At 38.3% G+C, this 27,789-nt stretch overlaps 4 protein-coding genes across 5 annotated transcripts; all 4 read right to left on the reverse strand.

Moving 5' to 3' along the window:
* Window positions 1–6,446: 6,446 nt before the first annotated feature.
* On the reverse strand, window positions 6,447–8,693 carry LOC135161592 (uncharacterized). Its single transcript, XM_064119297.1, has 5 exons — window positions 8,591–8,693; window positions 7,725–7,908; window positions 7,466–7,651; window positions 7,086–7,259; window positions 6,447–7,009 (listed from the first exon to the last, which is right to left on the reverse strand). Exons 2-5 carry the CDS (start codon window positions 7,890–7,892, stop codon window positions 6,593–6,595), a joined length of 945 nt encoding a protein of 314 aa, XP_063975367.1. The 5' UTR covers window positions 7,893–7,908; window positions 8,591–8,693; the 3' UTR covers window positions 6,447–6,592.
* On the reverse strand, window positions 7,935–9,898 carry LOC135161595 (uncharacterized). Its single transcript, XM_064119300.1, has 4 exons — window positions 9,765–9,898; window positions 9,341–9,517; window positions 9,066–9,245; window positions 7,935–8,978 (listed from the first exon to the last, which is right to left on the reverse strand). The coding sequence occupies exons 1-4, from the start codon at window positions 9,813–9,815 to the stop codon at window positions 8,703–8,705; spliced, it is 684 nt and encodes a 227-aa protein (XP_063975370.1). The 5' UTR covers window positions 9,816–9,898; the 3' UTR covers window positions 7,935–8,702.
* Window positions 9,899–10,267: 369 nt separating this feature from the next.
* On the reverse strand, window positions 10,268–12,822 carry LOC135161284 (uncharacterized). Its single transcript, XM_064118718.1, has 4 exons — window positions 12,764–12,822; window positions 11,711–11,893; window positions 11,396–11,575; window positions 10,268–11,317 (listed from the first exon to the last, which is right to left on the reverse strand). The coding sequence occupies exons 1-4, from the start codon at window positions 12,812–12,814 to the stop codon at window positions 11,024–11,026; spliced, it is 708 nt and encodes a 235-aa protein (XP_063974788.1). The 5' UTR covers window positions 12,815–12,822; the 3' UTR covers window positions 10,268–11,023.
* A 1,366-nt stretch (window positions 12,823–14,188) lies between these two features.
* LOC135161593 (uncharacterized) lies at window positions 14,189–21,489 on the reverse strand. Of its 2 annotated transcripts, none has more exons than XM_064119298.1 (5): window positions 21,462–21,489; window positions 15,588–15,778; window positions 15,289–15,471; window positions 14,992–15,171; window positions 14,189–14,722 (listed from the first exon to the last, which is right to left on the reverse strand). In XM_064119298.1, exons 2-5 carry the CDS (start codon window positions 15,636–15,638, stop codon window positions 14,405–14,407), a joined length of 732 nt encoding a protein of 243 aa, XP_063975368.1. In that variant the 5' UTR covers window positions 15,639–15,778; window positions 21,462–21,489; the 3' UTR covers window positions 14,189–14,404. The 2 variants fall into 2 exon arrangements, with proteins under 2 accessions (XP_063975368.1, XP_063975369.1); XM_064119299.1 differs by lacking the exon at window positions 21,462–21,489 and adding an exon at window positions 18,776–18,862 and having other exon boundaries at window positions 15,588–15,659.
* Between the last annotated feature and the right edge of the window lie 6,300 nt (window positions 21,490–27,789).

Here is a 27,789-nt window from a genome sequence, read left to right on the forward strand (position 1 = left end):
TGTCCGTAGTATCCCATTGGCGACCTGAAAGTGCTTCGGTGTCATTAGTTTTCGTCCCGGACGTTTAAGAGTTGAAGGATTAAACTCTCGTGGGATAGTGTTTTGGTCACGATTGGATGAGATGACGGAGAGGGACAAAGCGAAGGCTTTATGACACTGCTCACCACATCTTTATCCCAGGGGCATTTTGGTGTTATCACTTTGAATAATCGTGACTACTTCCTCTACGAGGAATTGAATCAAATAAAAGCTAACGAGATTTGACAAAATATTGATTGAATAAAATTCTGGGAAAATTATCAAACCACTTTTCCCCTTCAGGCGATTTCTATCTATCCTTATTCTCCCTGCAAAAATATTTTTCTCAAAGAACAACGCCTCGAAATATTTTCAAAACAATCTTCAAACCCTCGCAACACTATCCTCAATTATCTTGAATAACACATCCGCTTATCTCGGAGCCATCCCCCTCACCAAAACACGCCTTTGTATACAAGTGACACTGGATACCTTTGACAAAAGGGTAAAACCCGTGTTTGCAAAATTCCACGGCTATAGTATTCTAATTGAGCAAAAATACCTCTGAGTGCACCTGTCAGGCTTCTCAATACATCATCCACCTGATGCACTTTCCTAAAAACATGAAACTGCTACCCCGTGTCAGGTTTCCATAACAAATATCCCAGGAGTGGAAAAAAAAACCTCAAACCCCCACAGAAATTGACTCACACTCCACTCATGATCTTTAATGTAACAAAGGGGTTTCAGGATGGCACGAGAGATAACGAGATATTGCAATGATTCTATTTTATAATGAATAGCTTACATGTGGCCTATGAGTATGTGCAGGCGGCATATTATCGAAGGAAAGTCTTTGAGTGAACGCCAGACACTTGATCCTCTTGCACTAGGTACAACTCAGGTGCACTTTCCATACACCAGCTGAATTCCTCATCGTGATAAAACAACTAATATATCATATTTTATATTAAATTACCTGGGTTAATGGTGTTTGGGAGATGGAGGTGGGTATCGTGATAATGAAAAAATTCTTTATAAATAAAAATATTTTGAGTTATTAACGGATAGAGGAAAGTTTGCACCAATGGGATTTATTCCGGATGCCGGTGACTTTTGCTTGTTGTTGGGGATTTTATTTATTCGCCTTTTTTTCAACAGTGGGGTTGCGACTTTCCACTGCCAATGTGCAGTTGAATTTTTATGTGCGAATTCATCGATGAAAATTTTCATTTTTCACTTGCGAAAATTTTACCATACGTTATAAATCTATTTATATACATTTGTTTGTCGTGAGTGGACTTACTTGGGAGAAAGATTTTTTTCTCAGCACAGACAGACGGAACTTGGATGATGCAAATGGGATTTATTCAGGACACCTCTTGACTTTTGCCTGTTGTCAATTTTTTTCAATTTTTTTTTTCAACCGAAGCCTTGTCACTTTCCATTAGCAATAAACTGGCTGATATATTCCAAGTAGTTTTACAATGTTCATCTGTTCTTTGAATTTCCTAACACTCCGGCAATCGTATTGTCACGTTTATTTATATATTAAATGCTTTATGCTAAATCGTCGCGTAGGCAAACACACACTTTTGCTTTCAGAATTGTGGATTCCCATTGTTGGATGCCACCTTCACCCATATTAGCCGCCCACCCACACAGTATTACCACCATGGTATTGCTGGATGATGTGGATCGTATGTTTTTGTCTGACCCGGCGCCGCATCCTCGTGTGAACATAAAATCGTGGAATGTATCACTGGAGATATCGGAGTTATTGGGGAATATGTGTGATTTTTGTTTCTAGAGTTTGTTGAGTCGGGTAGTTTTATTGGCAACTTTCGACGTTTTCTACACGATGGGGGCCTCTTCCGCAGTCCAACAATACCGAGAGATGCTTTCGCCGTGGTATTGCATGCACCTGGTCAAGGCGACAAACAATATTCCGAATGGAAGATCGTGGGAATTTTCGTTTCCACAGTCTCTCGGGTTTCGAGAGAAGAGGCACAGAAAAATATCACATTTTTTATTACTGTCAGGCATCGTAATTTCTATTACTTAGAGAACAAATTGAAAAAAAATTATTCTACGTCTGTAAAAGTGCACCACGAGTCATCCCTTCCTCATTTCTATCTCAAAATTTAATATAAATAAATGTATGTTCAAACAAAATTTATATAGGAGCACTTGTCGGACGTTCTTCAGACACAAATCATCCATTCGACATTAATAAAGAGCGAAAGTGCAATCGTAAACTTCCTTCCGAATTTTTATAACAGGCTCAAGGCTCATTTCCATCGCGATTTCAGGGATTTATGATCCATCAAAAGTTTCCGGGCCAAGCAGGTGGGAGGACCAGACGGGAAATGAAGATGGAGAGACTTTTTAAAGATTTCCGGCTGCTTTTCGGGACTCACTGCGTGATACTTGCCTCAACATTTGATTGTCGACTACAAACTACGTGCAACTTCTGAATCCGGTAGTAATTCAAGTCAGGAGTCGCTTTGCTTAACGAGATGTAACTCAAAACTACTTACGTAATCTACTTGGAATAATAATTCTGTTGAGTATACATGGTTGAAGAGGTCGCCGACGAAAACTCGAATATTACGACGGTCGCGGGTGAGGCACGCCAGAGCGTTATTCACATTTTATTAATTTCACTTTTTGTGCTCTATTGTTGCGTCCGCAAAACCCCAGTTTTTGTAATTCATTTGGAGCAAGTGTTTTATGCAGTAATCAAAACTCGGTCGCGACTGAACCGTAGGTTTATTGGCCATTTTAATTTCTGTTATCCAAAGAAAAGCCTCTTCACCATCAACAATTTCCAATTAATGAAAAACTAGGAGCTGGAAAAATTGTCTTTTCAACGAAAAATCCTTTTTCCACAGCAGAAACAATTGTTCCATAAGACAATAGTGTCACGTTGAAAACTTCCAAAAATAGTCCTCGCCGTCCCTTATTTCACTTCTCCCAACGAAAAAAAAACGAAAACTACAGGTAAATTCGTGAGAAGTTGGCGAAAACCACTCATACTAAATATAAACTGTATCACAATGTTGTAATCTCCGTCTCATTCCCTTGCGGAAGTCACTTTTGTCGCAGTGCGACGCTGCAAGGCGCACCAGAAACCGGGTGTATCCACGTCGGTCGTTGCACACAAACCCGTGTAACGACCCCCTCCCTCCCCCCCGCCCCCCAGATATCATCCTCGCTTGCATCCAGATTTCACGTGACTCCACGACCGGCCAGCAAAATGTCGTCCGTGTTTATCGCACTGAGGAGTCCCTGACCAGTGTCAGGTTAAGTGTCAGTTCCACCACTCGAATTGGAAATTACCAAAAGAGAGAGAGGATGGAACTTGCTGTCGTATGACGCATGGCGGGTTGGATACGTGCCACGATGGGTTCACGTGGTAATTTCGCGAATATATCTCGTTGGTAATGCCACCGGAGCTTCTCTATCGCGGAAGGATTCGTTGTTTCTTGGAGAACGACTTAATTCCACTTCACTGTTTACCGGACTGGAGCAATGACTGTCAGGTCAGTCCAGAGAGAGAGTCATTATTTCTCGTGAATTCTCCGAAGGTCATTTGTAATACCGCTTGAGAGATTTTTCATGTTTTTTCTGTTTTAATATTTCGTTTTCGATTTGAATTATCTGACAGGGTATTGAGGGAGGTTTTATTCAGGCGAAATTCCTATTCTCAGAATGTGGAAATTATTAATTCACCCTCGAAGCTGGATTGAACAAAAATTCATTGAAAAAACCTGGGATCTTCTCCAGCACTTCCTGCTATTCTCCACTTATTCGGTTTCTGTGGCCAACTCGTGCACCAGACACCTATAATATTTCCGTAACCGCCGAAGCGAGCGGTTCATTGCACTTTGCTAACAAAACTTGGAAAGCTATCGATGATCCGGCAGCAAATAAAACGTAAAAAGTTGACTGATTACTGGAGAAACAACCTACTGGCGCCCCAAAACTCACAAGAAGTTTAAGTTTGTCGGGGTAAAAGTATTTTTAAAACTCGTTGAGCACCGTCCGGGCCATCTTTGGTGCAACATTGACTGTTCGAGGAAGTGGCCATTCCACCTGGGGGACAATGATACCAACGCCACTGGCCAATTGAAATTTGTCCGTGGGTTTGTTTGATGTTTGTCCTTCTTTTTGCTTTTGAGCCAAAAGAATTTCCGTGCCGTAACACCCTACACAATTTTTTGTGAATTACATTCTTTGATTTTCTCTTCTCCAAAATTATATTATTTAACAGATATTTTTCAAATTTTTACGTGTTCTAAAATCGAGGCCTGGAAAGTTTTAATCCGTAAATTATTGTAAAGTCTCGGGGAACTTCGGGTAAAATGGAAGTATCTGCACAATTCGCGGTGACTCCTCGATCCGGAAATTATAAACTATTATATGCTGCACAGCTCTTACAATTCAAGTCAGAGTATGTAATACTCGGATGGGGCAAGTATTTTTAAAACTCGTTCGATACCGCCGCGCCATGTTCGGAGTATGGCGCCGTTTTGCCGATGCGTATGGCCGATGGGTGGCCCTTGGATGGTACTGCAAACGGGTGACGAAAGAAATCCCAAGTGCCTTACCTCTTCTGCCTCTCTCTTCCCCGATCACTGTGTTCAGTCTAACGAAAAGGAGGAATTGTATACATGAGCTCATACTTTTCTTCTTCATCTCTTCGATTATGCGTTGCGGATTGCCCTCAAAGTCGTGAGCTGAGAGTTTTACGATGCCGTAAATGCCTGCGGCAAGGGCTAAGGGGTATCCTAACGACGGAGATTTCCGTGGACCGCGAGGGCGTGGAATTTTCAATTTCATGTCTATTTTTTTGACAGTCCGGGGAAATTCGGGGCGTGAAAATCTTTTAAAAAATAGTAAACTATTTAATAAAATCTTATTAAATTCTAGTAAAAGTTAATGTCCCGGGGTCCGGGGGGAATCGCGAGGATTTCCGCACGAAAAAGGGTCTACACTTTTCTGGTAAACTGTCAACACAGGGGCGATTCGGTCGAGACCCTCGGGCCCTCCACAGAAACAAGGCCGAGACACTGATCTCTGATTCGGTTTAGCGATTCGTAATTGCATTTGAATTTAATACTTGTTGACCTGAAGCAGTGCACTGTTGTCGCTACCCTCAACGTGATGAAGCGCTTAAAACTCGTTTCGAGTTCATTTCCCTCCCGTTCCCAGGATAAAATGGCTTCGTCGAGTGCGGAAGGATGTCCAGGCTGACATGTTTCTCCAAATTCATTATCGTAACACTCACGATGCGCGTTGACTTCTGACAGATAGTCCAATCCTCTCTAGGGGTAAAGAAAATGTCTGATGATAATAATCTGTCGTATCGATCAGACTTAAGTCTCACTAATTCACCTACTTTTTCCCAATTTTCAACTTGTGTCATTAAGGTAGTGGAATTAGATATGTGATTGTTGTAACAGGTTTGCAGGTCAGCAAAGGTTACATTCAAAACTTTCGAAACTTCTGATGAGAAGGTGTCTGTGCACTTTTTCACATCTTTTCCTTTACGCACTGCTTCTTGAAAAAGTTCCTTAAATTAAGACACGAGAGAGTTAAAGACCTGGGAGGTTTCCTATAATTTGCGGATTTCCAAATTGTCTTGGTAGCCTTAGAGGATTGGATTTAGTCGTTATTGAATTTTATTGGTATATGAAAATTGAAGAAGGGGATGGAAACTTACGGTAGGTAAAGTCGTGTTAGCAGTGGTGACCAAAAGTGTCCGGTTTCTTCTCAAAAAATGACGCAGGGAAATATACTCTGAAGTGCTATTCACAAGCTCACTGGTATATTCTCTGACAAATTTCATAGTCTGGGTGACGAATTCGGTCACTGATCCCACGGAACTCGTAGAGTTCAATGCACCCACCTTCAGTCAAAATTGATGATTAAAGCTAATTATACGAAGCAGACTAATGTTACAAATTGTTTAATAATTACGGAAGTGATGAGGAGAGCTGCAAAAGCAGCGATACACTTGTAGAGACTCATTTGATGATCGATACTGTGAGGTCGGTTCCAAATCGGTGATTCTTATATTACGAAACTTGTCCTTCTTTAAATATTATGACTATGATGCTATCGACTGTGGAGCATTTGAAAATTAATCGAAATAGACATGAATAACGAAAGTAAATACGTCTTTCACGTGGATAATGTACATATCACAGTTAACGTTACACAGATGCCTCGGATCGTAGCTTATCTTCTTTGAACCAATCGATTCCTTCTCAATTTAGTATTAGAGATAGCTGATATCTTGAATTTATCATTCTAATTTTTAACAGCTGAATAACTAATGGGTATCAATTAAACTCGAAAGGTTATTAACACTGATCGAACAATTTTCAGAGCAAATGATTTTTATTTTTCTTCATCTTGATTAAGTTTTAATGTGACTTATTATAATTTCTATTTTTATATTTTTTCAGATGGCAGTCAGCCACCTTCAAATTTGGAAGCCGTTGTGGGTTCGCCGTGTCTTCTACCCCTCCGTAGGTCTGTACCTTTACCCTCTGTGAGGCGAATCCTATACGACATTATTTATTTCGTTATTAATTTGTTTCGATGACTCCTGGATGGTCGTTGCAATTTTTGGTAGCTCTTCGCTCACGCTTGTCTTCGATTCTCTCACAGAAAGGGGTAATTTGCTGGGATCTAGCTGTTCGTCGCTGACGCCAACTCCGAGACAACGCTGTTCGTTTTTCATTGCAATGTAGTAATTTCGCCTGTAGTAGATGCCCGACAACGTGAGGCAGTTCAATGATCTTATGTTATTGTACGAGATCCACAAGTCTCCATTTCTTTTCATTTTTTCTCCCTCCACTTTCCAGGCTAAAATTGCATCATTGAGTGTAGTGGAATGATCAAGATCACATTCCGCCCCAAAATCTTTATCGTAACATTCAATATGGCTACGAATTTGCGATTGGTAATTTACACCTTCCTGCGAACAGAGAGAAATATCCAATAACAATAATGTTGAGTCTTAATCTCTTTTTCAATTCCAATGATAAACTTACCGCTTGCCAAATTTCTTCTCGAGTTACTACTTCACTGTAATTAGCCATGTGACTCTCGCGACACTGTGTCAATTCATCAAAGTGTTGATTTAAGAGTTCCGACACTTTTGATTCGAATGCCCCAGTGCAGTTTGTAACATCCTTTCCCTCACGTAATTTCTCTTGAATAAGTCCCTTGAATTTACGAAAAAAAAATTAAAGAACTCGTTAATTATTATTTGGAGATTATTAACTGGAGTAACAAAGGCTTTGAAGCCTTTGGTAATCCAAAATATGATTGACTTCACATTGATTCGACCTTTGTGTTCTAAGAGATCAGTAAACCTTTAAAGGAATTTACTGATAGAAATATGAATAAAATATACGTAATAAAAACTCACTGAAAGCTGGTCCCTGTTAAATACACTATAGACTTGTGCATTCGTTCTCCTGACTCCGTATACATCCATAATCGTTTTAGAACTCTCAGTTATGAGCTCAGTAAAATATTCTCTGGTCGTTGTTAAGGTCTCGTTGATGAATTTGAGCATCATTTGTGCGGAATGGTCCATCGGGGATGCTTCGATCTTGAATGAAATTTACCCGTTAAAGCAGATTGAATAAAATAAAATGGATCACTGATGATTTTTTCATAATTACGTGAATGACGAGGAGAGCTGCGAATGCAGCGATAAACCCGTAGAACTTCATTTTGGGATGAATACTTTGGCAAGAGTACACGATATCGTAGTGATATTCGTAGCTTTTTATATTAAAATCCGCCATCCCCTCTCTTTCCGGAACCGTAAACTTACGTTTCTTTATCATAATGATGTGAATACATCTGAGAAGGGGAAAATCACTATAGAGCATACGTAGATAATTAATAACAGTTTATTATCATTACAGAAGTCATTGGCCTAGTAGTTTAGCATATCTTTTCTAATTATCCTTATAGTTTCTTTGAAATCATATCCGACTCATTGAAACTGATAACACTATTCACTTCAATTCAATCGGAAAATAAACTGCGTTCAAATCTATACGATTCAGCTATTTGCAATCGATCCGGCCCCACTTTTCAGACTTTTTAAAACTTTCATGGATTCGCCCCGTAAATTTCCAGAACAGAAGACTGAAATATTACAATGGGACTATTGTCTCTTCAAAGGATAACTCCTGTGGCCTGATAGCCATATAGAGCCTGTCAGACAGTTTATTTACAGCTGTCAGTTCAACTATCTTCAGTTACATTTTGTCTTACACCTCTGAATAATTGATGAATCGATCAGAATCTATTCTGTTGTATTACCCGATACACAGTGTCTGGACTGATTGGCTCCTAATTATTTTCAAGTTCGATTCATCTCTTTGACAGTTGATATGATGAGACGGTGGCGACGAACTATTCGGAGAAATGATATATTCGGCCACGATCACTTCAGCAATGAAATCTTTCTCTTCTTATAAATTACAATAAATTACAATAACAAAGATTATTTTCAGTTTCTGCATAAATTTCGTACTTTCAGTAAAGCTTGCGGCGACATTTCAGTTCCAAATAGCGAGGTGACTCTCTCTTCTGATCCAACTTCCCTCATCTTTTTGTTTCGCTAATTTGGCAGAGAGTTCATTCATCTAATGGGCCAGCTCGATACAAGACTGCAAAGCCTTGCTCCTCACCGTGAGTTCCATTTTAAATAGCCGATTTGCAGCATTGAAGCATTTTATTGTTTGAACCTTTCTCGTACGATTCAAATACTGTATTCTACTTTGGATTGTTTGTCCATTTGACTTCCACCCTAGAACGGCATCTTGGAGAGCTGTGCAGTCCAAAGGGTCACAATGGTCTGCGCATTTCTCTCCATAACATCTCGGATCGCGATTGATTTTCTTCTCAAGTCGGTCTCCACGCTGTAGATAGAGAGTATATCGGAATGTTAAATTTGATTAATCTTTTGTATTGAGATGATCTCTTTTATATTAAAATGATCTGCCCACCGTCTGCCATCGGCCGAATTTAGCCTCGATCGTTGCATTATCGGGCATATGTTCAACCATACAAAAGTCCAATCGAGCCACGTATTTAGTGAGCATAAAGTCAATTGCTTCTGCAGTGCTGTTAAGACATCGCTCAACGTTCTCTCCGTTATGTTGATCTGCCACAATAGGGTTGTCATACTGACAAGAAAAATTGATCAAATATTCACTCCAATTACATGAATGTGGTAAATGTAATGCAAATATCGAAGAATTCCTTCGAGAACAAAACTTACATGGGAATCTGGCAGATTCTGACCAGTTTTGTAAGCATTTCGTATCTTGGCTACGTATTTGTCATGAATAGCTGCAGACGAATTTTCCGTATCAGCAATTTTGAACTCTAATAGAGTGGTGATGGTGTTGCTGATAAATGTTGTCGATTGGGATGCGTTCGTTTCAGTTGCTTCTGCCTGAAAGTGAAGGATCAAATGCATATTTCCAAATTAGACTTGTAATGCTATTTATGACAAATAGCCTTCACATTTTTAACATTATTTTTCTCAAAATCTAGGAAATTTAATTTTTCTTACATTATCAGATAATTTTGAACTGTGTTTATTGGCCATAATAAATTTTTTTCCATTTTTCATGCAAAGATTTGATGGATTTGTATTTTTAGGCAAGATTGCTCTATAAAATATGAAAATCCATACTTACATGGCTGATAAGAATAACTGCAAACGCAGCGACCAGGCAAGGCGAGCTCATAGTGCAACAAATTGTTCAATACTGAGTAGTTTCATAAAGTTTGACATGATTTTTATATGCATCTTAGATTCCCCTCCCTGCATGCTGGGCAATAAAATCTGAGGTCATTTCTTATTTTGGAAATACACTCATAACAATCCAAGGCCACAATAGATATGATCGAAAAACAACGATATCGAAAAGATAGGGCACCTCAAATGAATATTTGATTGCATTACTAGGTAATTCATTTATTTTTTCCATTATGAAAATGTTTGCTTTCCCTCAGGTGCAAATTCGACTACTGCTTGTGCAATTCATGATGTACCCGCCCAATTACTCTCGTCGTTGAATATTTTCTCAGTATAATATTTGTACATAAAATTATTACCTATATTTTTACTGATTTTTTGGTAATATCGACTTGAAATGTTATTTCTTATAGACAATATAATGAGTACAAAGGTTTTATTTTCACCACGATACATACGAAATTCATAATTTATACGTAATAAGGTTTTTCATCTTCGAATATCATGACACAATTTGGATTTCACATGATATCATAATCTGAAAGTGACTTCTAAGTCATTTTAAATTCATTTTGAAGTGATTTCCGAGTAAATTATTCACTCGCTAATTGACTTCAAATGGTTTCATTCCCGTTCACTGAATTTTTTCCCCATGTCGTGATCGTAAATAATCACAACAATGTAACTCACAAAAATGCGATTCTCTCTGATGCCAAATAATTTACACTTGTTCCTATAAATTCGCCTCATTCTCATAAAAATTTGAGTATTTCTTATAATGGCGGTTAGAGCTATCCTTAAATGACTTTTTCTACATATATTACCTTACTGGAAAACAATCCTCAATAATAATAATAATAATTGTAAAATTGATGAGAAGCAATTACATCCTGATAAGCCATACCCGACGTATTCAAAACATATTATTGATATTGTTATGTTATTCGTCGTATTATTAACCGTCTAATTAATAATATTTATTATTCTCATTACCTAAGTGAACTTTGTAAATGAATCACATTTATTTCTGCATAATAATCGCCTAAATTACATCGTCAAATATTATGTACAATTTCTATTCTAATACCTTACGTCAGAAAAATCTGTTCTCAGTCCTTCAGTTCAAAATTGAAAAACAATTTTGGAATCTTATCTAGTATCAGTAAAATATTTTCTGTTGACAATGTATCACCTACTCTACGGCCCCCTCTTATGCGAACGAATTGCAGTGATGCATTCTACAGCGATTTGGTTATGAAAAGCATGACCTTTCAGAAATTGTTTTTTCGATGTTGCGTAGCATTCCAAAGTTCTGTTCTTCTTTCTGTTATTGAACTTTTCCAGTTTTTTGTTCAACTTTCGCTGTCTGGATCGCCAAGATTCGATTTTTTTTTTAAACAGGGTACACCGTATCGATTGACACTGCTGCGCACATTTTTTTTTAAAACATTCAGAATAATCCGGGATCATCTTTTGGAGATTCTTTCCTTTCTATGAACAAAAAGAATATCGGAGAACAATTTTTAGTTTATCGGGATGATGTACTTCCTATTGAAATGATGTACTCACTCTTCGCCATTTCTCAGTTACGTTGTTCATGCGCGTGTAATCTGGTATGTGCTCATCTCGGCAAAAATCTAACTGCCCTGTGTGTTTATTCTCAAGAGGTAAAACTTTTGATTCGCGTGCATTCACACATTCGTCAACGTTTTTCCCCTCCTCACGAGCTGCTACTATGAGGTGCTGAAACTAACGACGGAAAATTAATTAAAAATTGATTCATCATTCACAAAATGTCTCTAATTGAATGAATATCCTACAACTCTTTAAATTTGAGCATTTTTAGTTAAGGAACATGAGGATCATGCATGTTCCAATACTTACTGGAGGTTTTTTCATGCTCACAGTACCGAAAGCGAGGCTTTCGCTCCTCATCAACAAGTACGCTATGTCTATACCATTATAAAACTCCTGCTCATAAACTTTAGCGCGGTTGAACAGATGATTAATCATTTTGTCAATACGTGCGGACATCGCTTGAGGTGAATCCGGAAGTTTTGATTCAGCCTGAAAATAATATAAATTATTTTTTATTAGAGCAAACTCCACAAAACTATATTTTCAAATCAACTCTCTAGTTATTTATTACTTTACAACAAAAGGAAAATTACCACCATCTTATGGCGGTAATTTTCTCAGAACCCAACCTAGTCTATTTACCACCACATTCATCGCTAATTACAAAACTGTTTAATTGATGACTTTAAGATTAATTGATTTAATGAAATAATCACTGGGAGCTACCTATGATTAATTTAAGTCTCGTGGTCGAGTCTGATACTTAATGAATACGAGAAATTCATTCAGAAGTCGGTTTTATTACTTAATGCAGTCAGTCATTTTCTGATGATGAACCCAGCTTTTAAAAACAATCTTACTGAAGAAATAATGCGTATGAAAGTGGTTTAACAATAACAAACCATACGTGCCAAATGCGACAAACTGACCTTATTTTTCCTCACGGAATTAAAAAATAAAATTGTTGACGTGCACATGAGAATGCTAAACAAGATTTTTTTCTGTTGCTCTTATCTACGGATAACACAGGAATCCCGTTTTTAATTGCCATTTTCTTTCACTTTTTCTATGTCAAAACACATAAATATACTAGTAGAAAAAAATTGTGACTTTTAGTAAATATATTTTGAATTTTTACATACATTTTGACACTTATTTACTTTCAATTTATTGAATTAACTTTTTTAATTTACACCACTGAAGTTAAATTATTTTGCTATTCGATTTTCTCCGCAGAATCATCATTTACCATTTTTCGGACAAAAATAGACGAATAGTGAAGAACTTTCTATATGAGGAATTGGTTTATTTGTTATTTAAGTGCGAATTTCGGCAGAGAACAGGAAAATAGATACTTACATGATTGGTAAGAATAGCTGCGAAAGCGACGATAAATCCCCAGGATCTCATATTTCGACTAATACTTCAATACTGAATGCCTTCATATCGGTTTACGTGATTTTTATATGGACGTAGGTCCCCCCTACCCGTTGCTTGTAACGCTCGTCATATTTTCCATTTTGAGGTAAATATTCATCACCTCTGAGAGCCTCAATATCCACAACAGACACCGTATGACATCAATATAATAATTCGACTCCGAAAATTAACTATTCTGAAATTTTCCAACATCAGATCATAATCCCTTGTCCTAATTTCACGAAAAAAATGTTCAGTAATAATTACGCAGTCAACCTGTGAAGTTTACCTGATAATATTGTCAGTTTCTCACACAACGCACATAACATTTACGAATTTGTCCAGGAAATTCCGCGATGGTTCGAGAAATTTTTTTACAAACACATTTCGATGATTTCCTCCGTGCATAATCAACTGGAAATAGTTTTAATAGTTTAAGACTGATAAAGTATTCGTAAAAATCGGCGTATTGATAAAACTATCGCCGGTGAATCACAATCATCAAACAATGCCCAGATTAGACAGGTTTTTGAGGTGATAAAGGGCGCCTCGCCTATCGGTGATTCTTCGCTTATGAGTTTATGTCATTTACATGTCTTGATTATGTCACGTATTACGAATGTCACTGGCTGTACATGTCATCTTTATATTGGGACGAGAGTGTCGTTAACGACCTGTTCAGATGATAAGCCAATGTCCATTATTGGTTCTTAGAGAGAGCACAATTGCAAACAAATAACGTAATAGAGCCTCTCTTAATCGCGATTTGTCTATTATTTATCGGTGGGTATTACCAATTTATTAGAATCGACGTTTGATTTAATCCCTAATTTTTAAGTTGCGTCCACTGGAATCCTATGATGAATTCCTCGAAGGTTGAAATGATTTCTGAACACAAGTAATATCTCACGATAATGAATGATGATTTTATTGAAGATAAGGAGTAATGACATCAACAATGATTGTACAAATTTTTTTCTCAGAATCTCGGACGTGTTCAACGACACCACCACCAATGGTTTATCATTTATGATAATTCCAGAAAATCAATTACATATCCCCAATGATCAGTAATGATTCCTAAGGAAATGGTATATTTTTCGGAATATTTTTTCTTGTATGAAATATAAAACAAATTTTATCCCACTGTCATTTTGCCACTGATTACATTTCCAGGTGGAATTCATTGGGCCTTGATAAATAATAATAATATATAGTAATAAGTAATATCTAGTGCGTCAAGAATGATAGAAGCGAATCTATCTTTCAACTCATCACACATTCGATATCATTCCAATTGTTTATGTGAAGTGAATGGGGAGTAGAACTTAGACTATCGTAAAATGAATTCTTTAACTACGATAATTTTTGTGCAAACAATATTTATTTCCCTTCAAGGCGACTGAGTTACAACATCCAACATTACATGCATTCCTAGATGAATATCTTACTACAATGGAAGCTCCAAGCAGCTCACGATTACAAGTTATCAGTCAATTACACGAATACTTTCGTATCATGCTTTCGCCGACCTCCTCCTACTTTGTTTAAAACTTCGTTAAAACTAATTTATTTAATGCTCTAAGGAATCGTGCTGTAAGGAATCGTGGAGGATTCCTCAACTTCAGAATCGAGTTGAGTCAGACAATATTTAGTGATTGTGTTCTGAGTGTCGTGTCCCTTTTGGAATTGATGTTCTGATATGTCGAAGCATCGGAAAGTCCTCCTCTTCATAGCATCAGTCGAGCGATCCACATGTTTTTTCAGGTTCTCCCCTGCTACCTTCCAGAATTCAACATCTTCCTTCAGTAAACTGCAGTCATTCATTTCACATTCTTTACAATCTTTGTCATTGCATTGAAAATTGTTTTTGATCTGCTCTTGAAGCTCCTCTCCTCTCTGTGACCAGAAAAAATATTAAAATAGTCAATTAGATTAGTAGTATAATACATTCTACTATTTCTAACACTTATCGAGTTCATTATTCAGAAAAGTAGAAGGAAAAATGTAAAATAATTGTTTTGTACCCAGTTTATTCAAAGTGTATGGAAAACAACCGCATTTCGCACGATAGAGAGAAGCGAAAAGTGCACTTTTCAGGCGGATATGGATAGTGGAATGTCCTTTGCATGCGGCTGATTTCTTCTGAATTGAGATGATCAACTTACCAGCTTCCAGCTGTTGATCTTCGACTCTATGCGCCGATAATTTGATGCATGTTCAATACCACAAAAGCGCAATTCTGTTATGTGTCTATCCCGCAGCTCCACAAATTCCTTGTTACTGTGCTTGAGGCATTCGTCGACGTTTTTTCCCGCCTCTCGAGCGGCCTTGAGGGCGTCATTAAACTATCGAAAGCAACAAATTAAGGAATTTCTTAAGTAATAGTTATTGACTAGGCTGATAAAAATACGGTTGTGCGGGGGTGAAAACAATTTTTTTATTCGCCTAATGTTTGTACTTACAACTGGATTTATAAGACTAGAACTGGTAACTTCAAATGCTCTAGTTCTCTTGGCAATGTAGTCGCTACTAGTAATCTCAGAAGCATTATTCGTACTATCTGTTTTATAATCTTCGATATTTGCGATTGTGTTTGAAATGAATTCGATCATCGAATCGGCTGAATTTAATTCAGCTGCTCCTCCCTGAAATCGATAGCAAATGTTAGAACAATGCATCCTTTCGACATGAATAATTACTGTTTTCTGAAGAGTTGAGAACAGCTGGAATTAAATTTATAAATACAAAGATTAATGCTTACATGAGTGATGAGGATAGCTGCGAAAGCAGCAATAAGGCCGAAGGGTCTCATCTTTTTACCAACAGCTCAGCACTAAATGTTTTCACCACAGTTACCGTGATTTTTATACGACTATTCCCTCTTTCTCATGAAATAAGTACTACTATAATGGGTCTTTAAAGTTCTAAATGAATGCTTATCACTATCCAATTCTAAAATACATATGAAAAACATTATACACAGCCTCTAATGAACATTTGATTAGGGAAATGATTTGGTAATTAATACATTCCTTTTCGCTGCCATTACTAAATTTCTAGATTTTCTTTCCGGTTTGGAACCAATAACACATGCTGTCATTAGAGTTTCACAAAATTTTGTCAAAGAAAATTCACCAATTCTCGACTTTCTCGTTCAGGCCTCGGTAATTGTCGCTCTGTCAATGATTATTGTATGACTATTGTCAACGACAATAGAATTGGCCATTTAATACGTGGGACGGAATTGAAATGAGTAAGAAATGAATGACCCACTTCAGTAAATTGAGAATTGTCTCGCAAACGATTGGAAACGCTTTGCGAATCCCGTTCAAGTAATGCCAATTCAATTGCGATGACTGCAAATTTTATAATATTGCAATGAATAATATATTTAGGTTTCTTTATCACAAACAATTGAGTTATCCTTTATTATTTGTCGAACAGTTTTCTTGATTTCAAATAAAATTTCCAGTGCCGACCCGGTAAATTTCTGTTGAAATTTCTCTCTTCGCGTTTTAAGGTAAATGTCCTTAATTATTGGTAATTATTTTCAGTTATTGTGTGGCGCAATAAATTATTCTGTGAATCCTAGCATTTCGGGTTCATTGGCCCTAGACGCACTCTATTATCCCAAGATATCAGACTTGATAATGGAGTCCCGAAATGTCCAAATATCGACGAGGAAAGTTGAAAGATCTGAGAGGCGGGGGAATAATGTTGGCAGTGGACCGTAATACCGGGACACGGAGTTTTATTAAAGCGTTGAGGCCAATCCGATTCCGATGCAGGAAAAACGGGGAGTCCCCTCTGGCTATCTTCGTTGTCGGCCGATAGCCAGAGAAACGAACGCCCGTGATTTATTCGTTCACAGATACCACTCCGTGTGCAACCACACATATCACGTGGCATCTTCCTCTATTAAAAATTTTTTATTCATGTTAAATGTGAAATTCTGGGTAATGAATGCATGAATGAACGAACCTCGGGGCCAAAAGAGTTGATTGTATGTTTTTCAGATTTGATTGGCTTTTTTTTTGGTAATTGAGTATTTATGAAAGGCTTGATTATAGCCCGGGACCACTCACGAATAGGTGAGTCCGATGATTCGGGACAAGGCTCGTGTACTTGACAATTATTACCGTGCAGTCTCTGATTGAATGAAGGTCGCTATTTCGAAATAAAATTTCTTCAACTCTATTCTCATCGCCATCAACGACGCTACCTCGGCTGGGCGCGTTCAGCCAGTAATGCTCACCGAAAACATTGATACGGATCTCATGACTTCCCTCGTCATCCGAGTAACAAATGGAGGAGACGATCAATAAATTTTCACGGCCCATTCAATTCTGATATTTTTTTTTTCAAGTAAACTTTCAAATTTAGAAAGCCAACGGATTTTTCTGACGGAGATGAGTAAATAATTAATTTCATTGATAAATTCCGTCCTGATGAATTCAATATTTCTTCCTGTGAGAATGAAAATCTCGTGCGTTCACGGATGGTTTACATTCACCGGTGTAGAAAGCTCGTAAACTTGACCTGTGTAGCTGCATTGACACCTCTATTAATCTTGCGCAATTGGTGGAGCCACAAATTTATCTCAATGGTTTTATCGTTCCGGCGGTCGGGTTTTAGAGACACTTTAATCGCTCATTATGCATAATTTGATAGGCTAATGATAATCAGTTTCATTCAACGAAATCATAGATCAACGGCTGAACTTTACTGAACATCATCTCCCGTCTTTTAGATATTCGAGATAAAAATTCTTAGAATTCAAAACAAATTTCTGAAATTTTCTGAACGAGGTTCAGTGACAATTGTCACGATGAAACAATTTACGATATTTATTCTGATGCTTTCAGTTTTGATTTTAATGACATTCGTCAGATAATTTTATGAACTCATTAAACCTCACGAACTATTATGATATCGTACTGATGTTTATTATTTTCACAATTGATTTTTCTTCACAAATTGGCCTAAAAATGTCTTCAAATTTTTTTTAGGTTTTTATTGCAGAAATTCGAGCATCAGAAAAAAGTGTGTCACCTAGAAATCAGCGATACAGGAAATATTTTCTGTCGAGTAAATATTCACGTTGCATTGTTAAAAAATTCGCTTTTTTCCTTGATTTACGACTCTGTTCATTAATTTTATAGGCAGAAATGAATATTCATAGCCGAGATGGGAGTGATTTTCCAGTTTTCTGGAATATTGAGCAATTGCGGTTTTTGTGTTGTAGAAATCGACGTCAACATGACTGTTTTCTCAAAAAATTTTTATGTGAAACCACGCAACTTTTCTAGAGTGTTCCGTATTGATCATTCAACATTCCTCACCCTGCGGGAAGACTTCCATAATCATTGACTCCATTAATCGTCCATTATCCGCAATTTAGTAATCATTAATAATCATAGTTATTTAATATAATCGTCTATCAGCCCTATATGCTGAACTTCATTGAACACATTCTCTCCTTCTCTCTTTGAATATTCAAATTATGCCCAGATAATACACAGAATTAAAGTGCACTTTAAAAACTTGAATGAAAAAATATTTATACTAAAAATTTTTAGAAACTCTCACGTAAAATGGCGGATAAATAAAGTATGTTTTGCGGAATAGTGACGATGCAAGTTGAATTGTTGAAGAATTTGCATTGTTCCTGTGATTTACGACTCTGGTGGTTAATTTTATGGGCTGAAATAGATATTCATAGCTATATTTGTGGTTTGTCTTGGAGAAATCGACAGCACCATTATTGTTTTCTTGAACAACTCAGTAGATACTCTATCCCCCCAGAGAGTCAAGTGAATTACCACAAAAATTTATTGGAAATAACTATAAATTTTCCTAAAAATCTCCTATACCATCGATCCCCTGATATAAAATTCCGGATATTTCCGTGGAAAATGGCACATCAAAAATTCTCAATGGCCTCCTCACCTCCGCATCCATTCGGCAGTGTACACATTCGCAAACTGGAATGAACTTCCTACGAAATATTCTAAAAACTCCACAAAGAGCTCAGCAGGGAAAGACGAGGATGAAGGAACGCGCTGAAAGAACTCGGATGAGTATGACGTAACCGCAAACGTTCATCAGTCCTAATGGTACAGCATTGCCAGTGACCGCAGAACTAAATGAAACTCGTTCCAACGACGGCGCATACCCGTGCAATTGGAAGGGTCCCAGTGTATCCGAGGTAAAATTATACCATCCGGAAAGATAGCCCCGAACAATTTGCCAACATGCGATTAGAATTCAAAGTACATCGAACTACTGGAAGGGGAGAGGAATTCACAAGTAACTGAATGAATAATTTATTGACCGGCGGCTACAAATGTCCACGAATATTCGTAGTATTTTTTATTTTTTTGGTCCTCCAGGTGCTCGAACCAGTCAAAAACGCCCGGATTTCGTAACACAAATAATGAGCCTGTATTACGTTTATATTGCCATTATATAATTACGGTCGCCGTTTATAATATCCAGGGAGTAATGACTGCTGTCGCGAAAGTGTCTGGGCAATAAAAGAGAACAACCGTACGGTCACTTACATGAAGAGAAATTTTTCGTTGGAGTTGGACTCTGTGATAAATTATACGGTTACGTTTGATTTTTACTTATCAGGGGCTTCGGTTCTATAAATTCCCTTTTGTTCAACAGTGTAACCTTGAGAGAAGGGTGCAGATCATCTGAGACTAACCGACGCAAAATATGCGGTTAAAAAAATAAACCCGTTGCCCAGGGAATTGTTTACGTGACAAAAATAATTTTTTTTCTCGCATTTCACCATGGGATCCCCTAAAACATCGACCTTTGCCACATGTACCGACCGCCTCAACCCCTCCCACGGGATTCATCTCATGTTTGCCATAGTCAGAGTGGAGTGAAGCACATGTGGAGTGGAGAGCAATGTACACAAGTGCCAAAACTACGTAAACTCACTGGTCAATGCCCCATTCCAATCCATCATAAATTCAGGGGACGCAGACCAGGATATCGAGTCACATCTCCACATCCGCACTCCTCTGGGTTATGTACATTCTGGAGAGCATCAAATTTCATGGAACTGTCTCTGGCGTGACACGTGACGTTGCCTCACTGTCACGAATTACAAATATTAACATTATCAAGATGAGTGTAATTGAACGAGGCGCGGATTTAAATCAGATGTATCGTGAAATCACTCATGCCATCGTCACTGATTATTTTTCACTCGAGTGTTTACGTAATGTTCGTGGGGGGAGTTTATGGATCAATAAAAGCCATCGACGATGAAATGAGAATTTTAAAAGATGATTTCTTTTGAAATTTAATTTCTCGTGTGAAGTGTTAACGGAACTACTTGTCCCGGGAATTTTACAACCGCTAGATCGCCAGGAGTGATAGGGGATATTCCCCGATCACTCGTTGTTTTAGTGGCTCAGTGTGGATGTTATAATAGTCCACGTAATAATGTGGAATAATATGGCAGGGCCTCTGTGAATTTCTGCATACAAAGGAGGAGGTGATACTGGGATATTTTCACGTGGGCAGAGGAATTATCTCACGTTTTCCAAGGTGGTTATTTCTGGGAGGCGTATGGCAATGACAATTAATTGTCGGTCCCCAAGATTTTGAATTTTTAAATTTTATTCACCGGGTGAAAAAGTTCCCGATAAATTTCTCTTCAATCCTCGAAATTCCTTCAGAACGTACTTCGACAAATTGAAACAATTTGAATCATTTTCTACGCGAAGAAAATGTCGTAATTGGAAAGTCACCGATGTATTCATAAAAAAACTCGATCGATTAAATATGAATTTATCAAAAAATTTCTCCAGCAATTAATTTAAAAAATTTATTCACAAATTGATGACGAAGTATTACCTGTTTAAATGTTTTTTATTTGGACATCTGGAGGAATGCGGTTTTATGATATATCGATTCAATTCAAATCGAATAAGAGTCTCGATTAATAAAAATAAGTTCCGTTAATAATTAACGAGGTGGTTTATATTTACAGGGTTGATCGATCCAGGTGATTAGACCCACGGCGCCTCTTGCCTCCTGCTGCCCACGTTTGACGCATCGTTAAAACACAGAGGCGCCTGCTATCTCTCACGAGGAATGGAAACAAATTGCACGAGGCCATTGCCGTATAACGTGTTGCGAGGATGTCCTACGGTCTCATTGCCAGGTATTTCACCTAGCTAGTATCGAAATATCGGGTGAATGTCAAGGAGGAGATTTATGGGACGACGACTGAGGGAGGATAATGTAGTGTAACTATTTGGGTCACTAGTCAGTGACACGGCGGCAAATATTTTGACAAAAGTCCTTTTGTCATTTTGTATTCTGCAGCCACTGCACGGCTCCTGCCGTGGTTCCACTCGAAATTATCGATTTCGCAGGGTCAAGGTCCTCTCAACTCGTCAATGCAACGCACGTGCGTCTCTTCTCCCCCTCAGGGTCTCCTCGTCCCCACGATTCGCGGTCCAGAAAAATTGGCCATTTTTAATTTACGTGAGAGTGCATTGATCCCCGAGATCTGATCGCACCTGGTGAATTTAAAATGACCCCCTGAACCCCCCCCCCCATCGCCCGGTGCATTAAAAATGATAAATCGATTCAAGTAATTCCGCACCTCGTCCACTCAGTATTTTCTCCAAATTCCATACGGGGAGGATTGAGGTTAATTCAGGCCTTCCAAAGTAGCAAATAAAGATACTGAAAGAATTCAAACACCAAAAAGAGGCGTCAACTAGCCTATTCTCGTTTAATGCGATTCCTGCGGTCTAGGTCAGCCCTGGGAATATCGTTTGGTATAATCATCAGCGACCTCGAAGCACTATTAAGCGTTTTTCAGTGCACCGAGTGATGAGGGAATAGCCGACAAAGCCTATGAGACTCTCACAAGACCCCTTACCAAGTAGATGATTCTATGGTATGGTTTGTCCTGGAGAATGCAAGTGGTATTTTAACAGCACTCGGCATCAGTGTTATATTGGTTGTCGGGTTAATGAGGTAAATCATCGTTTCGTGAATGCAAAAATCTGGGAAAGTTGCTTGAAAAATTCATTGAAACCCCTTCTTTCCTTCCAAAATGAGATAATTAATTGCCGAGATCAAATGAATTTAGGAAATTGAGGAATCGTCATCTCCTGGTGGCACCACTCAAACGCATACAGTTAAATTAGGGAGATATAATGCAAACGTATTCTCATAACTTCGGTGAAAAGAATTTCTTCCCAGGGAAATGAAAAAAAAACTCACAGAAATCAAATAAATTAGAAAAAAACGGCAGTAATCAGCACCTGGTGAGAAAGCATTGAATTGAAAAGAAGGAAAGGAAGAAAAATAAAGACACATGAATATGAATTTTATTCGGCTGAGAACAAGTATTTCCATCGTATAACTAGGAATTTTCTTGTAAATATACTTTCCATTAGTTTCGTCTTCTTTCCGGCATTGTAACAGGCATGCAACCCATCACGGCTATACATCAAACAAACGCATACGACGTTTGTTTGCCTGATCCTGCAGGATGCCCCCCAACGAAACGGTAAACGCATTTGAAAATTTTATTGTCACATTGGGAATGAGTGTAAAGGTGATAGACAGATGAATAAAATAAATTACTCATAGAAATGGAAGTGGGGACTTTAATGCCCAATCAAAGTGAGGGATAAATTTTTTATGCACCTTTGGACAGTCTCACGGGGATACTAATGTCTCCAGTTAATCGGATAATAACTCATTCATTCTTGGCGATTTCCACGCATAAATACGCGCCACGATATGACACATCACGCGTATTGATAAATCGCAACCACTTACGAAGATTCATCGGAGTGTCTATTAATCCCACAGTTCACAGATGAATCCTCAATTCCTGTTGTTTGGTGAACAAGTGTAAAAAGCATTTGTTGAGAGATAAATGTCAAATAGCCTTCACTGGACTTACCAGTGGTGTCACCCATGATCACCCCATTGGCCCCATTCCCTGGAGCGATGTCTCTCCGGTCTCAATTTGGAGCGATAATTAACTCCGATTTCTCATTGAGATCCACCCTAAAATGGGAAATTTTCTGTTTGACCGCTGATGATGCACCTATTTAAAAAAATCACTGCCTCTCACTTGGGTGAAGCACATGGTGGAGGTGAAGTAAAGTGATTTGGAAATCTTGACAGTTGAAAAGTGAAATTCATTTCATACACTGGGGAATGCATCGTGAAAATCAATGCCTGGGAAGAAAAGATCTATCGGTCAGAGTAATTATGAGTAAACAATTATTAAATACTAGTTCATTGTAAATTATCACGCGTCATCGCAAAACACATTTATTACGAATAAACTTTTATTGATAATCAATAACGCAGATTAGACTTTATGAACTCTTTTTGTTTTGTCACAATAATGATGTCATTGGCAATCAAAAAAATATCAGTTTAGTCAAGAATACATTACTTTATTTATAAATCCATTCAGCAAATATTAATACGGACTCTTTTCATCTATTTTAATATCATAAAATAATCTCCATAAAAACTCATCGCGCCTATTCATTCTATTGCTCTAAAATAGTGTGCACCATATACTTGATCGTGGCTGAATGACGTTATCATACGTTGCCACCGGGAAAGTAGGAAGTACAAACACGACATATTCCAACTTTCTTGAGAAAACTAATATCACCCGGTGGTTGAGAGCTCAACATTTTGCGGAATAAAAACGAGGGGGTTGGAAAAAAAAATTTTATCCACGAGAGTCCCTAATCCGCCCTAACCTGAAAGACGAGTTCATCCGCAGTATGAGAGGAAGGTACCGTTGCACTAGCCAAGAATTGCAAAGAGAGAGAGAGACGATTGGATGGGGCATTGCGAGAGTAAGAGGAGAACAACACCGCGAATATGAACTAACGTGCGGTGTTACGCTAATAAACTTGACATGTGACTAATGGTGTATATTGCATATCGCTGAACAAGATATGTTAATTTTTCCGGGAAATTTTTAGATTCATCCTGAAATGTGAAGAAACATGCTTAAGAGGTTTTCCGAGTCACATTACAGTTATTCGAATTTGCAAGATACTTAATAATTTTCGGTGGAAATTTATCGTAGGGGAACGAGTGTGTGAACCTTAAAAAAATACAAGTTCCTTTATTAGTTCCAATGAAATTATATTCACAGATTTCTTTAGAACCCCCGCAAAACCCCAGTACAATCACCACCAACCCCACATTCCGGAAGAATCTCTTGCATAATCAACCCCCAAGCACGTGTTTCGCGAAACTCTCTTCCGCAAATAAAACCACCGCGAATTTGCCGCGAGTGCCCAGGTGCCCACGATGTCACGCCGTGCATCACCAATACTCCCCAAGAAGATTGAGGATACCGCATTAAAAAAATACAAAGGTCAGAATACAATGCCAATTCCGATACTTCCCCCTTCATGCCAGAGACATAACTATTCCCTTGATGCGCCTCGAGGTGAATATGAAAAAGGAGACACACCACTTTCGCGATGCCCCATTGTAACAATGTGGATATTTAAATCATGCCAGAGAGAAAACGACAGGTTATAAATACACCAAGCGATTTTGCAACTTCACTCGGAGAGAATTAATTTTTCCACATTGTTGATATTTCACATCTGGTGTTTTGATTTTAATCAATTGACCGAAACCAGTATTGTAATTGATGTTTGTTGGAGATAAAGGACCAACGATGACAGGCCATTATTGGCCATTTCCATGAACAGCCAATGAAAAACGCCCAATGAATGATTTTTCATCATTGACCATTGAACGTGGCACACGCAGCAATGGCCAGCGGCAATTAGCACAGATTTAACTGGAGTCGCGGCCTCGCTCCTACGACATTCCAATTTCACCTCCTCCCCTTTTTCCCCCCTCAGCTCGTGGCACCTACTCATGTCGGTAAATGCGCACTGCCAATCAATCTTCAAGCATTCACCGAGTGTAATGAAACATTTCAGCATCACACGGGGCGATCTAATAAATGGCAATGCGCTATTTCATCGGTCATTCGAGTCATTAACATGTAATCGAGACTGGCGAGGGGGGCGGAGGTAAGGGAGAGACAGTGGGAAAGTAATCGAGAGATGACGGCTATTAATGGAACGATATGGAGAGATGATGAGCGGTGTCATCACATCGTGGGATGATTGATCAATCAATACTTGACACGGTGGGGAGTTTCTCGGGTAAAATCTCTTCAGAGCTCTTTGCCTTCTCGTTAGGGGACACAGCGTGAACACTTCAGGTGAGTCTCGGTAAACAGTGTACTAGGGGTATTGCTTAACTCGAGTGTTCGGGATTACTTATGGAATGGACTGCATTTCGTCAAAGTGGTTGGGTAAAGGTGGAAATCCGATGGAATTCCAGATTTTTGAGCGGTTGATTCGTTAGAACTTCTCAACTTAATGGAATTTTCGATCAAAACACGAATATCCACTACCAAATTACACAGAGGGTCTTGTTGAGAGTATTAAATGTTTGTTGGCATTTGATAAATTAGTCACATTCGTCAGAGTTCTTAATTAGTGACTTTAAAATTTAGGGCTATTTTATTATTTGAAAGTTTAAGAAGATAAATCAATTTTGAAAAACTGTAGTCGCTAGTCATCATCGTCTTGCACCGACGACCTCGATGGGTTTGGTCGTCAATACCTCGGGGTGAACATATTCATATTTTTTTCCAAATGCATGGGTCAGAGTGTTTTATGATCCTCGTTACGATCACCGTGGTAAAGGGGAAAAGGAATGAGGACTCCAGCGCGATGGAGAAGATGACACGCGATTGTCCCACGAATTGTCCTCTCACGTTCACCGAGACGATGATAATCTCACCGAAATCCAAGCAGTGAGAAACTCGTCGGGGGGTTGTCATGATGTTGAGTGTTATTGATAGTGTCGTGATCCTCTCGTTGCGTCATTTACGGGGGATAAATGTTGTCGAAGGACGGTCAACATGTCAGCTGAGATCGCAGGATGATATTTTTTGAAGAGTCATTTATATTGATCGTGAATTTGCACTGAAACAACTTGTCTTATTGCCACACAATGCAGTTCCACTGAGATTAAGAACATTTTATTGAACAGTAAATTAATGAAAAACTAGAGAAATAAATTTTATTTGATAAATTTCAATAGTCAACATCACTGAAAGTGAAATAACACGATTTCCTGCTTTCACACTTTCCTTTTCCCAAAAATATTATCTCGTTAAAAAAATAATACTCCATCAATTATCACTATCAATTATTTTCGTCTAAAACTTGGCATGAATAGCCTGAATATATATGCTATCCTCACTTCAACCGCGCTTTTCTTAGTTAACAAACCTCAAATCCATTCGTTACCTGATGTTATCGTGTTATATGTAGCCCCAATAAAAATTCAAGGAATTTCGTCATTGGACATTCACAATTTGATGAGGAAATCAATACAAATTGTAAATTCAAATTCAATTATTTAAAAAATATGTTCAGATACAAATTATCGTCTGTCCAGTGGCTTTCGTATAAGTTTCCCACCGTTATGTAAAAATTCAAATACATTGGTAATTTTTCTTCAACTGACACTTCGCCCTACCACAAACTCCCCCAAATCTTCCATCTTCCCTTACACATTTTTCAAACCCATTCATAACCCCACGAACCTTCAAAGATTTTCATCATCACAAAATGAAATTTGTGCGGGGTAATCCCAAGATTTGTCGCTTTCTTCTGATTGTGATTGGTCTCCAACTCTCGTGGATTACCTCTCAAGCAGTGAATAATCTACCGGGATGATATCACAAACCATCCCGGGCAATGGGGGAGTGGGGAGAGAAGGCCTGAATGCGAGGTGGCATTGCTTTCAGAAACAGCTATCCCCCCAGTTGAATGCATTGGATGCACCAGCTCTCTTTGGTGAAGTCTCCTCTAACAGGACTTTCTAGATTGCTCGGCAAAAGGACTAATCCCCGCCCACCGGTGGGCGATAATGTCGGTGAGACGATGGACCTCTGCGACGCACTTTGAAAAGCAACTCTTCCCGGCCAAATGATAGCTACGAGCCTGATCGATACGTATTACCAATTGCTTCTATTTATTTTCTCCTTTCTAACTCGACGCCTGTTTCACTTCCCCCTATCGTTCACTCCAGATTTTTTTTTGTCAGACAATCGGCAGATTGTTTGTGTCAAGGCACTTGGAGCTGGTGATGAAAAGCCATCGACAATGCGCTCTAGCTCTGTTGGAGAGTCAATGTACGTGATACGGTGATATTACCAAATCAGTGACATACGTTGCGTCAATGTATCCCCCCGGCTAATTGAGAAAGTTGATCACCTATATGTCTATTGCCTTGAGGGTGAAACAGTGTCTTGATGCATCTTGCTGGAGTAATTCACCGCGTGGTACTCGAGAATTACAACTACAGAGGAAAGGCACGCTGATTTACTTCAACTTGCTGACACAATTATTCAATTAATGTCGCGATATCAATCATTTATTCTGGTTTAATTGCATGAGTTTATTTGTGCGATTAATGCCTAGAATTTATGAATTATTTAATGCGTTTGACCCTGTTTTTTTTTATCGATCTGGTTTTTAATTGGAGAACAATTATTCGTGGAGTTGACGGAATTGACGGATGTTTATAATTTAGATAGTAGCTGTACAACAATTATTCATTTACAGAATAAATATGATTGGAGACGAGTTGATATTTTCTCATAATCGGAGAAATAGCTCATTCGAATGAAATGAAAGGTACTCAAGGATCGTTATCGCTGTCGTTAATCACGAGATTTATGGAACGAATTTATCAATATGTATTTCACCAAAAAATTGAACAATTTATCAATATAATCATTTCAGTTATTGCCTAGCATATATTTTCGTTCATAATTTTTCTTTCGTGGGATATTTTCTGATTTTTTGTGAGTCACGTCTGACTCAGCG

The sequence above is a fragment of the Diachasmimorpha longicaudata genome, chromosome 4 (assembly GCF_034640455.1).
Source record: "Diachasmimorpha longicaudata isolate KC_UGA_2023 chromosome 4, iyDiaLong2, whole genome shotgun sequence".
NCBI lineage: Eukaryota > Metazoa > Arthropoda > Insecta > Hymenoptera > Braconidae > Diachasmimorpha > Diachasmimorpha longicaudata.